Consider the following 12,703-nt stretch of genomic DNA (forward strand, 5'->3'; position numbering starts at 1 on the left):
AATGTCTTTTTCATACAGCGTGAACAACAAGAAATAGTCTCTGATCATGAGAGAGAACCATTTTGGCCTAAACTGAATCACCTTGGTCTCGTTGCTATTGCCATTCTGCTTCCTCAAACCCACCCTCCCAAATGTTCGTTGCCTTTGCATGTGGTTTCACCTCTGTAAGTGGAATGCAAGCTCTTTGCAGAAGGGACCAGCTTTTGTAAACTGTTCTGTAGGGTGCCTAGTACAGCTTTAGGTGCTGTAAAATATACTGAATACTCTTCTACAAAATTAATAAGGCAGACTTTTAAAAACATAGCCATGTAAACCCATGATATCTCTAAAAACATGTACAATAGGAAAGCTAACTATTTAGGCCTCAATTCAACAAAACACTTGGGCATATGTTAACTTTGATCTCAATGGAACTACCACCTCCCTTCTTAAAGTCAAGTATGTCATTAAGTTGAAGGGCTAGGTCCTGCTCTTGGTCTTGATGTGAGTTTAATCTGTTGACTGCTATAGGAGCAAAGTCAGGATCTTTAACCGTCAAGATAAGCAGTAACAACTCACAATAAGGGGTGTGCTTACACCCTCTCCTCCATTTCAGAGCTCTCACATTTGGTTTATAAACTGAGACTGAGGAATGGGGACAAGATTTACAGTGGTGTGTGTTTTGGGTTTTTTTGTTACTGCTGTTTTAACAAGATTCTTTTAAATGTTACTTTACTTATTACTAATAAATACCACATCTTTATGTGGTTGGAACTGCTCTTTTTCCAGCTTGACTTTTTTACATGTGAAATGTTTTGAATCAGATACAGAACACACTGTATAATACTAGAAGGAAGTGGAAAATATTTAAAATGGGTTTGCTTAGATTGAGGTAGTATCTCTGAAATATATTTCTTGAGCTCAGTCCTGGAGCACAGCCTGCAGATTCAGGTTGTTCTAGTCACACCACTCTATTAGCCAGGGCTTATAAATAATATTAATTCTAATAATTAATATGCCTATTTCAGGCAGTGTGTGGTCTGCTGTTAGCATATTAGCAAGTCACCAGTTCTGCAGCTGATTTTGATTGGATCCCAATTATGCAGCATAAAACAGCAGATGTTCTTGGTGCAATCTGATAGCCGTTTTTATTCTGTATTTTCTAATGTATAATCAAGGATAGAGGGTTTGATGAGACCAAGGCCTCTGTCAAGCCCCCACCCCACTCTACCTCAGACTGCTCTCTGACCTGAATAAGGAACAAACAGTTCTGCAGTAAAATTGTTTCATTCTGTGCTGTACCTTGTCCTGTTTAGTTGGGAAAAATAAAGATCTGTTTGACAATGTTTTTCCATCCTCTGCAAACTTTCTCTATAACTGGATGGTTGTAGGTGGTATGTGTGGTGTGTTTTTGTTGTTTTTTTTAAATAGGTGAGACAAGAAAAATCCTTGTGCATAAATGTAATGCATCTTACTAGGAATAGATAATAAGCCTATTGAAAGTATTAGTGTCTATTGTGGCAGACCTGACTATAGGGTAACTGTCATCAACCGGTTTCAAATGTAGTGGGGCTCACAGTGAAAAGGCACTACTGCTGGAATACTCTAAACATTGCCACTTTTAAAATGTGTAACTCAAGTTGAAGCCCACCTAGATATGAAATGCAATTAGTTGATTTATATTTGTCACTTCTATATTATGTTTTTATGATTTCATGTATTTTTTTCACTGCCCAAAAGTGTAGTGGGTGCTAAAAATATTCTATGGTCCTTTCTATTCCAAGGACCTTTACAGTACTTCACAATCAGTTACCTAATCCTCCCAACAGACCTGTGTGGGAGGTAGGTAGATAATTTCACCTATATTCCAGATGACTAAACTTGAGGCATAAAGTTACTTTCCCAAATTGCCTCAAGTCCAGTGGTAGAGCTGGTTAATGGAACACAGAAATCCTGCCATCCGTCCTCTGCTTTGACTATTAGAATTGTGATGTCCATTCTTTTTATTAAGTAAGTGTTTTGACATATTTCTAACACTACTTCACTATAGGATACTGAAAATGGAACTTGCAATGGAAGTATAAATTCTGTCTTCACTATAGAGCCGCTACCACCAGCACATCCATTAATAAAGCACAAGTATACACCTAATATGCTTGTTTAGGGAAAGTTATCAAATTTCTTATGATTAGAGTGGTCATGAAAAATACTCAATGAGAAATTTAAGATAAAGTATTACAGGAACTCTGGAAAATACTGTTAAGGGATTGTCTATTTTTCTTTAATTCTACTTTTATATTTTTCCTCTGGCTTTACAGGGCACAATGACTACATGTGTCCTGCTACTAACCAGTGCACCATCGACAAGAACAGGAGAAAGAGCTGTCAGGCCTGCCGGCTGCGGAAGTGCTATGAAGTGGGAATGATGAAAGGTGGTACGTACACAACAACAAACACACTTTTTAGCACTGATGGCTGCTTAACTGGACAACCAACACAATTAAGCAAAGACAACTGTTGTTGGCCAAAAAATCCCAACCATGAGTAAATGAGGGTGATATCCTGGCTGAATTGAAGTCCATGGAAATGTAGCCATTGACTTCAGTGTGAATAGGATTTCACCCCTAATATTTTAAAATTTGTTTCCTCACAAGTGGATTTGTCTGGCCGCAGGCTATCATGAGTGAAATCCAGTCCTAAATGTTTGTTTTTCTGCAATATGCCATTCAGCGCTCTGTGAAACACATTGATGGTCTCAGTTCAGGTCCCAGTGGACAGGTATCCACATAGTAAAACGCAGAATCGTTATTGCCATCTTGTGGACTGTTTCTGAGGGTAGGCCAAGACTTGTATGGGAACAGACTGTTAATTATCTTGTATCTAGGTCAGGTATGAAACATATTGATGAGGTACTTTGGAGAAACTTGCAGTACTGCTGCTCTTACTGCACTACTTCTGTGGATTTATAAAGGGTTGCCACCTTCAGAGCTGTTCTAGCACCCTGCAACGGCACACAATGCACCTGAATTAATTTCCTTTTCCAGTATTGAAATATTCAGGACCTGATTCTCATCTCAGATACACTGAGCTAAATCACAAGTAATTACATTGAGACACTGGAGTTACACTGGTGTGAGAGAAGAATTCGCCTTAGATGTCAACAGTGGTTGCTGCACATCCCAAAACTGATTGTACTAGAGATATCTGATGATTAATGTTTAGAGGAAAATTTTTTATAAATAGAGGACACTGCCATCAAATAACCTTTATTATACTGTTCTCAGAGCAAAGGTTCTTTCCAAGAGACCTTTGGGATGTTTTAATAGTGAGTTTTGAGCATTTCCCCAGTAGACGTCTTCTCTCCCTCCTTTAAATTACCACTCCTTTTTGTTAAAGAAACAGACAGAAAGCAAGGGGAGGGGACAGGCAGAGATAAAAAAAATTAATTGCGATTAATCATGTGAGTGATTGCATTGTTAAACAATAGAATACCACTTAAATATTTTTGGATGTTTTCTATATTTTCAAATACATTGATTTCAGTTACAACACAGAATACAAAGTGTACAGTGCTCACTTTATATTTTTGACTATAAATATTTGCACTGTAGAAAAATAGTATTTTTCAAGTCATCTAATACAAGTACTGTAGTGCAATCTCTTTATCATGAAAGTTGAACTTTTATAAATTAGAATTATGTACAAAAAATAACTGCATTCAAAAATAAAACAATGTAAAACTTTAGAGCCTACAAATCCACTCAGTCCTACTTCAGCCAATTGCTCAGACAAATAAGTGTGGTTACAATTTGCAGGAGATAATGCTGCCTGCTCCTTGTTTACAATGTCACCTGAAAGTGAGAACAGGCGTTCACATGGCACTGTTGTAGCCAGCATTGCAAGATATTTACATACCAGATGCACTAAAGATTCATGTCCCTTCATGCTTCAACTACCATTCCAGAGGACATGCGTCCATGCTGATGATGGATTCTGCTCAATAACGATCCAAAGCAGAGCAGATCAATACACATTCGTTTTCGTCATCTGAATCAGCAGAACATTGATCTTCTTCTTTTTTGGTGGTTTGGGTTCTGTGGCTTCCACGTTGGAGTGTTGCTCTTTTAAGGCTTCTGAAAACGTGCTCCATACCTCATCCTTCTTAGATTTTTGAAGGCACTTCAGATTCTTAAACCTTGTGTCGAGTGCTGTAGCTATTTTTAGAAATCTTACATTGCTACCTTCTTTGCGTTTTGTCAAATATGCAGTGAAAGTATTCTTAAAACGAACATGTGCTCGGTCATCATCCGAGACTGCTGTTAACAAGAAATATATGGCACAATGAGGGTAAAACATAACAGGAGACATACGATTCTCCCCCAAGGAGTTCAGTCAGACTAAAGGCTTTTTTTTTTTTTTTTAAATGAGCGTCAGCAGCATAGAAGCATGTCCTCTGGAATGGTGGCCAAAGCATGAAGGGGCATATGAATGTTTACCATATCTGACACGTAAATACCTTGCAACACCAGCTACAAGAGTGCTATGCAAATGCCTGTTCTTTCAGGTGACATTGTAAATAAGTAGCAGGCAACTTTCTCTCCTGTAAATGTAACCAAACATGTTTGTCTTAGTGATTTGGCTGAAGTAGGACTGAGTGGACTTATAGGTTCTAAAGTTTTACATTGTTTTTGAGTGCAGTTATGTAACCGAAAATCTACACTTGTAAGTTGTGCTTTCACAATAAAGAGACTGCATTACATCATGTGTATGAGGTGAATTGAAAAATACTATTTCTTTTGTTTATCATTTTTACAGTGCAAATATTTGTAATAAAAATATAAAGTGAGCGCTGTACACTTTCTATTCTGTGTTGGAACTGAAATAAATATATTTTGAAAATGTGGCAAAACATCCAAAATTTAATCATTTTTAATTGGTATTCTATGTTTAACAGTGCAATTAATTTTGAAATGCAGAGAATTATAAAACTGGACATTAGATGCACCTGCTTTAAAATGGAAGGAAGATAGTGTCTGTGTTTTTAATGAAAATATTTCAAAGTCACATTTATTTAAAAAATTACTAACCTTATCTAAACCTATTTGTAAAGGAAGTCTTAGCAATAGTATCTTGCAGAGACTTAAATCTGGATGGTGGTGTCTTCTGAATGTTCAGAGAGGGTTTCCAGTGCTCATTCTTTATTTTTCTCAGGTGAGAGAGGTTTGGCTCAGGACTCCAATTTTAGGCTATTCAGAATGTTTCAGCTTTTCTCTGTCATTATTTCTATCATCCTGGTGATTCAGAGCAGCCAATTACTTCCTTCATTTGGCTTCTAGCTTCGGACTGAAATAGAACTCCAATAATTGATTCATGGAATGCATATGTGTGTATTGTGGCTCTCAACTTAATATTCTGGAGCACCTGATTGGAGTTTTTCCATCATGAAAAACGTAGTCCTTGCAGAACAAAACAACAAAAAAATACAGTAAAGAAATATTAAGGCTATATAGTTAAGCAAGCAGAAAATATCACAATTAAGGCTGCAGCTGCTACCTTAACTCTGTCCTCTTGTATATATGCAATATAATCTTCAGCTATATGATCATATACGGTTTCTCAAATACAACATTTGTATAATTTTGTGCTACCTTACACATGATCTTTTCATTCATTTATATTTACATTGCTTTCATTGTCAGAATAATCCAGTACATCTCTATTGAGTTAAGGCTTTTTGATATTCTCTTTCCTCTTAAGTATACAGTCTAATAATTTTCTCAGCTGTGATATATTCAACAGCAATGTACATATGCTTCTATTTTTTTAAGCAGCAGTATAGCCTTAGCACCAGTTCTGGGGATTAAATTTAGGACAAAAAAGAATAGCTACTTTTAAATTTGTCCCTGACCACCTCCTAATTCAGGGGTTCTCAAACTTTTTTTCATAATGTGGACCACCTCGTAATAGAGAGACTGTGGCCGCTGTCCTTCCCATTTGCAGTCCATGGACCTTTCCATTAGTGATGGCATAACATCCCTATGGCAACTGTGTAACTGATTTAGATTGAAAAATATTAAAAAGACAGCTAAATACATTAATTGGTTTTCAACTCATTTTAGTAGCTGAAAATAGGAAGAGCTAATGCCCTGTGACCAGCCACCAAGCAAGCACTGTATGTGAACCATCAGTGGTCCACAGACAGTAGTTTGAGAAACTCCTGTTTTTAATGCAATGCTGTAGAAACTTCTCTCACCACCAGGCTCTATATCTCCTCAGAACCTGTGACCATTTTCATCAGAAAGTTTCAATGCCTGATAAGGTAACACCTGGATCCAGAGCTGATAGTTGAAACTACACCCAGACAACTCTGTGGAGACACTGGTGGTCATTTAGTTCTCATTCTGTTGCTTGGACAGCATACCTTCCTCCATGTGTCAAACTGTCTGGAGGCGCTCAAGAGCATGAATACCAACCTCCAGGACAGATTGTTAAGAAACGGGGCACAAATCCCAAACTGGTTGTGATTTCTATACTTAGATTTCTGCGACAAAGTATCAAGTACAAACTCCTCAAGCACTCATAGCCTTAACATCCTTAAGGGCTGACCCAAGGCAAACAATGGGGATCATTTGCTAATGCAAATCTTGCTCTTGACAAGTCCAAGCAGCATAGAGATCCAGTTTATTCTTGTGAGAGGGATTTCTACTCCCTCCCAGAGTTCAAGCTGATGGGACAAGTCCAAATGCAGATCTCCTCTTCAGGGAGGAGAAGTAATCAACAAAGTATCTGTCCTTTGATGATTCACAGTGGCTTATTTGATTTCAGTTGGCCTTCTTGTGGGCAGGACCCAATGCTTTCTAGAGGAAGCCAGTCTTTACATTAATTTAGGCTTCTTTCCTGTTTGAGTTACACAGTGTGACAGGGTCAGGCCAGATGGCTATAGGAGAGTAATTGGTTTTTTTTTTCTTTTTTTTTTTTGAAACAGAAAAGAATTTTATTTGTGTAACACTTACAGAGAAATCACCAAAAAGGATCAATCAAAACTATGCGGCAAAACAAAAGCAAACGCGGGTATAACACCAGCAGCCTGCAGGAGGGAGAAGTGTTCAGGCTAGCCTGGGCCCAGAGCAGGGGGGCTTCCTCAACACTCGTGGTCTTCCACCCCCTCGAGTTACTGAGTGCCACGCCCAGTGTCACCGATTATTCCTCTCCTGAGAGTGCCCGACAAGATGGGCACGGCTGCTGGGTGGGCGGTTTGGGGGGGATGGGACGTACACCCACATGTGATAGGACCCCTCCTAGGTGATGGTGATGATGGTATCCACAGCGGCAACAGCTGGGGCTGGGGTCTCTCACTGTTCCCCTCAATCAAAAGGTCAGACGGAGGGAACTAGACGGGGTCACCAAGCAGAGAACCGCTGACAGCACCCACCGCTCCTCAAAGGCGTCCAGGGAGTCGGTGGACGCCGCCCAGAGGAACTCCGCCCGGATACGTGAATGTACTGAGGATCGGAAAATGGCCCTACAGTCGCAGGACGCTTCATTGGCCAGCCTCCCCTCTCTCGTTTTATAAATGGCTGTTTTAGCTAGGGCTAGGAGGAGGTTAACCAGGAGATCCCGTGACTTTGTGGGGCCACGGATGGGGAGTGTGTAGATAAAGAGGTGAGGGGAAAAGTGTAGCCAAAAGCGTAATAAAATATTCATGAGGAGCTGGAAAAGGGGCTGTAGCCTGGCGCACGCTAAATATACGTGTGCCAGGGTTTCCCTCATGTTGCAAAAAGGGCAAATATCCAGGATGGGGGTGAACCACATCAAAAACATGCCTGTGCTCACAGCTCTGTGAAGGAGCTGCCAACTAATGTCCCCAATGGCCCTTGGGACCAAGGTGGAATACAGGCTGGCCCACCGGGGCTGCTCACCCTCCAAAGGTGGCAGGAGGTCCCGCCACTTTGTATCGGGGCGGGACACCATGGTGTGGGCGTGAAGGGTGTGAAGCGTGAGTGTATATAGATGTTTCCTTGGCGCGGTTTGGAAGCTGACCGGCTGCAGTTTGTGCAGCCGGCTCACAGTGAAAGGGTGAGGGGTTTGTTGGGATCTACGGGGTAGGGGCCCAATTGAAAGGTCTGGCGGGCCTGGGGTAGAGGGTGGACGGGGTGCGCCCTCGTGCAGGGCTCGGTTGAGATAAGCCCGAGCAGCGGGCATCAAGGCGGCCTTCACCTCCTGAAGTACGCGCCGGGGGGTACGAGGTCTGGAGAGCCCCATGCGTCGAGTGAGCGTCAGGGGATCCAGCCAGTCTCCCCAGTCATAGTCCAGGAGGTCTCCGACTCTTGTGACTTCTGCCAGGACCAAACTCTGGCACACCGAGCGGGACTCTGCCACCTGCACATGGAGCTGACGGTTGTGTAGCAGGGGCTCCGCGAGGAGATGTGCTCCCATGGTGGCCGCCATGGACCTGGTCCTTGAAAACCATTTCCAGGTCCGGAGGAGGTCCTGGTAGAAAACCGACAGCCTGGAGAGGTGTCGCGGAAAACCTCTCTGACAAAGATAAAAGAGCTGCTGGTCGTACTGGAGCCCTTGGAAGCAGCGCAGGAAGGCGTGCACCAGTATGCTCCATGGCGAACTACCTGCACTATAAAGGAGCTTCTGCAGGGCCTGGAGGCGGAAGACACGGACCTGAGTGTGCAGACACTTCAGGCCCTGCCCTCCTTCCTTCAGGGGTAGATAAAGAACCCCAACAGGGGCCCAGTGCATTCCTGACCAAAAGAACTCTAGAATCGATGTCCGGAGGTTGGTCAGGAAACCCGGGGCTGGGACCAGGATCTTGAGCCGGTACCAGAGTGTGGACAGGACTAGTTGGTTAAGCACCAGTGCTCTCCCTCGGAGGGAGAGACATCTGAGTAGGCTTGTCCATTTCTGGAGCCACTCTATCATCCCGCCTTCTAAATTTCGCCAGTTCTCTGGCGGAGAAGGGTGCGTGGCAGAAAGGTAAACGCCTAGGTAGAACAGTAGACCCACGCTCCACCAGATGGTCTGAAGCGCGGGTGGGAGGGAGCTCACCTGCCGCCAGTCCCCCACCGCCAAGCCAGAGCTCTTGACCCAGTTGACTCGGGTGGAGGAGGCTGCCGAATAGATGGCCTGGCAAGCCTCCGCCTGTGCCAAGTCACCCGGGTCCTGGACCACGAGGAGCACGTCATCGGTGTACGCTGACAGGACCAGCCGCAGCTCCAGCTCCCGCAGCACCAACACTGTCAACCTGCTTCGGAGGAGACAGAGGAAGGGCTCGATCGCCAGGGCGTACAGCTGGCCCAAGAGGGGGCACCCCTGCCATACTCCTCGCCCGAAGCTGACTGGTTCGGTCAGGGTCCAGTTGAGCCTAACTAGACACTCCGCGGAAGCCTACAGCACCTGGAGAAAACTCTCACAAACTGAGGTCCAAATCCAAACACCTGCAGAGTGCTCAGGAGGTACCCATGGTCCACTCTATTGAATGCCTTCTCCTGGTCGAGAGACAGGAGGGCGAACGACAGACCATCTCTACGCCCGAGTTCCAAAAGGTCTCGTACTAGAAATAGGTTGTCAAAAATGCTGCAGCCCAGAACAGTGTAGGTCTGGTCTGGGTGGATCACGTCCACCATCACGGACCCTAGCCGCAGCAAGATTGCTTTTGCTACGATTTTGTAGTCCGTGCTAAGGAGCGAGACGGGACGCCAGTTTTGTAAATCGCGGAGGTCCCCCTTCTTCGGCAACAAGGCGAGCACCGCTCGCCTGCACGAAAGAGGGAGGACTCCGCCCTGCAAAGACTCAGCCCAGACAGTGGCTAGGTCTGGGCCAAGGATGTCCCAGAACACGCAGTAGAACTCCACGGTCAGCCCGTCCATGCCCGGAGATTTATTGGTGGGCATGCAACGGAGGGCTCCCGAGAACTCGGCCAGGGTGAGAGGCAGCTCTAGCCGGTCTCGGTCGCCCACGCTGACCGTGGGGAGTTCCTCCCAGAGCACCCTGCAAGCGCCAGGATCGGTCAGATCTGGGGAGAAAAGGCTTGTGTAGAAGTCACGAGCCCTCCCACACATCTCCACCGGATCCGTGAGGGGGGCGCCGTCCTCTGCTGGAAGGCAGGTGACGTGTTTCTTGGCCCCCCCCTTGTTTTCTCCAGGGCGTAGAAGAAACGGGAGCCGCGATCCATCTCCCGAAGGAGGCAGATGCAGGATCGAGCAAAGGCACCTTGGGTCCGATGGTCCTCAAGGGCCCGGAGCTCCTCCCGCTTCTCCCGGCACGCTCCACAGAGGAACGGGTCCTCGGGGCTGGCGGCCAGACGCCTCTCCATCTCTAAGACCTCCCGTTCCAACTGCTCTATTGCTGCATTTCTCCGTTGGCTGGTGCCCCCGGTGTAGTCCCGGCAGAAGAGTTTGGCGCGCACCTTCCCTAGATCCCACCATCGCCGCGCCGAGGGAAAGGCACACCGCTGCTCTCGCCAGGCCAACCAAAACTCCCGAAAGGACGTCACAAAGCCCTCATCCTCCAACAGGCTGTTGTTAAAATGCCAATAGGCCGGCCCCGGTCTCTCTGCGCGGAGGGAGGCTGTTATGGTGGCTAGATCATGGTCAGAAAATGGGGCCGGCCGAATGTTGGAGTGGGCTTGTGAAAGATGGAAATGGGATAAATAAATACGGTCCAACCGAGAGTGGTGTGACTGATGGGCCTCCACCCGGACAAAGGTGAAAGTGGAAGTGTCATCTGGGTGGTGGTCACGCCAGACGTCTACTAGGGAGTGATGTTCGACTATTTCTCGGAGAATGTTCGCGGTGGCCGGGCTCAGCTAGGCCCCTGAGGGTCCTGTTCCTCGAGGGTGGTGTTAAAGTCCCCTCCCAGGACTAGGCACTCATGAGAATCTAGGGTGCCGAGGAAGTCGGACACCCGCTGATAGAATTGTGGCCGCTTCGGGCTCGTTGTCGGGGCATAGATGTTAACGACGTTGACCACGAGCCCCTCCATACGGACTCAGAGATGCAGCAGGTGGCCCGGCATGGCCTCAGTGACCCCTAGCACCTCGGGCCATAGGTTGGGGGAGAACAGGGTCGCCACTCCAGCTTGTTGAATCGTGAAGTGGCTAAAGTAGACCCTGTCCCCCCACTCCAGCCACCAGCTGTCCTTGGCAGTCGGATCTGTATGGGTCTCCTGCAGGAAAACCACAGAGTACCCCCCTTCCCGAAGGTAAGAGAGCACCTGGGACCTGCGGAGAGCCATCCTACAGCCCCTGGTGTTCAAAGTTGCAATAATGAGAGGCGTCATGCGAAGGGATGGGGGTTCCTTGTTGGCAGGGGTGTTTGTGGCCCCCGGCGGCTCACGCAACAATCCGTAACCCATCCCATAAGTGAGTAAATCATCACGGAAGCTGTGGGCCTCCCATAGGCCGCAGCACTGTGCCTTCCTTTCCCTCTACCCTCCTTTATAAGGGCCCTTGTGGCCTGGAGGATTTGATCAAAGTCCCCCCATAGCTGGAGAGCTAGCTGTACCCTGTTGCGGGAGCCACGGATGTCTTCTAAAAACTCCCCCAACGCTTTTTGCAGCTCATGGGGTGTGTTGGGGGGTTCCGATTTCCCGGTTATTCCCTGGTGGGGCTCTTGGTGCAGCCTCATGGTCCGCTGAGGCAGGCAGGCAGGGTGCAGACCACCGACAGGGCCTCTGACAGGCTAAAGTTATTAGGTCCATCTCAAGCCTTGGGGTAGAAGGGGATGGCGGAGGGAAAATTGCAGCTCCTAATGGGTCACGGCAGGAAAATGCAAAGACTGCCCCTTGGAGGGGATCCGCAAAAAAAGGCAAAGAAATAACCCCAGGGGCGGCAATAGCATTGCAGGGAGATGTGGATTGGGCAGGTTCAGGGGTGGGGGCGGGGTCAGAGGCAAGGCTCTGGGCTTCGGGAGGCAAGCAGCTAAGAGGTGGCACCTCCTGAACAGATTCGAGGGTTGTGGGGGTGGGGAGGGGGCTCCCAGTGATGCAAGGCGCAGGCTCTGTGGTGGATTTGGCAGCTACGGCATCAGGTGGTAGACTACCTTCTGTAGCGTGCTCGCCCGGGAAGGCGGTTGGGGGAGGGAGCATGGGGAAAGGGGGACTGGGGTGAGGTTGCCCAGATTGAGGCCAGCCGGCAGTAGGTCATCCTCTCCCTGGGTGACTGGGGTCAAACCCAGGGCCTCTATCTCCTCATACATGGAGGAGAGGTCGTCTTCTGCCACCCCGGGGGTCTCCCCTCTGGCGCCCGCTACGACGGTCGCTTCGGGATTCACGGGGGGTTTGGGTGATGTTCGGGCAGAAGGGGCTTCTTCAGGGGTCTCGGAGGGGAGGGTCTCCCATGGAGGGGAGATTCTACCTTCCCGTGCTATTTTGTCTTCCTCTCCCGACACCGGCAGATGGATCTCACTCGTGGGCATAGCGGAAGGCTCAGTGTCAGTGCCTCCCTTCCTGGTCTTCCGGGGGGGGGCTCCGCATCGGATGGGTGCAGCGGAGCTCGAGCCTTCCGCTTGCCTCGCTTTCCCTGGACTAGGGTCCAGCCCTCCATAGCATTGTCTGCGGGCTGGTTAGCAGGGGTCATGTTGGGGGGCAGAGGCAATGGTTCAGGGGCTCGGGGGGGTTCTCCTTGGGGTGGGCCCTCTCCTATGCCCGGTAATATCTTTGCTGCACCCTCCTCCATAGGCTCTGCTGGATTGTTAACAGTCTGGGTGTTGTAGGG

The 12,703-nt window shown here is 47.2% G+C and overlaps 1 protein-coding gene across 10 annotated transcripts in view; it reads left to right on the forward strand.

The window, feature by feature from the left end:
* ESR1 (estrogen receptor 1) overlaps nucleotides 1-12,703 on the forward strand; it is a 257,789-nt gene that overhangs the window by 131,281 nt on the left and 113,805 nt on the right. For all 10 annotated transcript variants that reach the window (XM_073337674.2, XM_073337671.2, XM_073337679.2 and 7 more), the window contains one exon: nucleotides 2,298-2,414. In XM_073337674.2, coding sequence (XP_073193775.1) covers nucleotides 2,298-2,414 — 117 coding nt within the window. The remainder of the gene's footprint in view (nucleotides 1-2,297; nucleotides 2,415-12,703) is intronic.

Source organism: Lepidochelys kempii, chromosome 3 (assembly GCF_965140285.1).
Source record: "Lepidochelys kempii isolate rLepKem1 chromosome 3, rLepKem1.hap1, whole genome shotgun sequence".
In the NCBI taxonomy this organism is placed as follows: Eukaryota; Metazoa; Chordata; order Testudines; family Cheloniidae; genus Lepidochelys; species Lepidochelys kempii.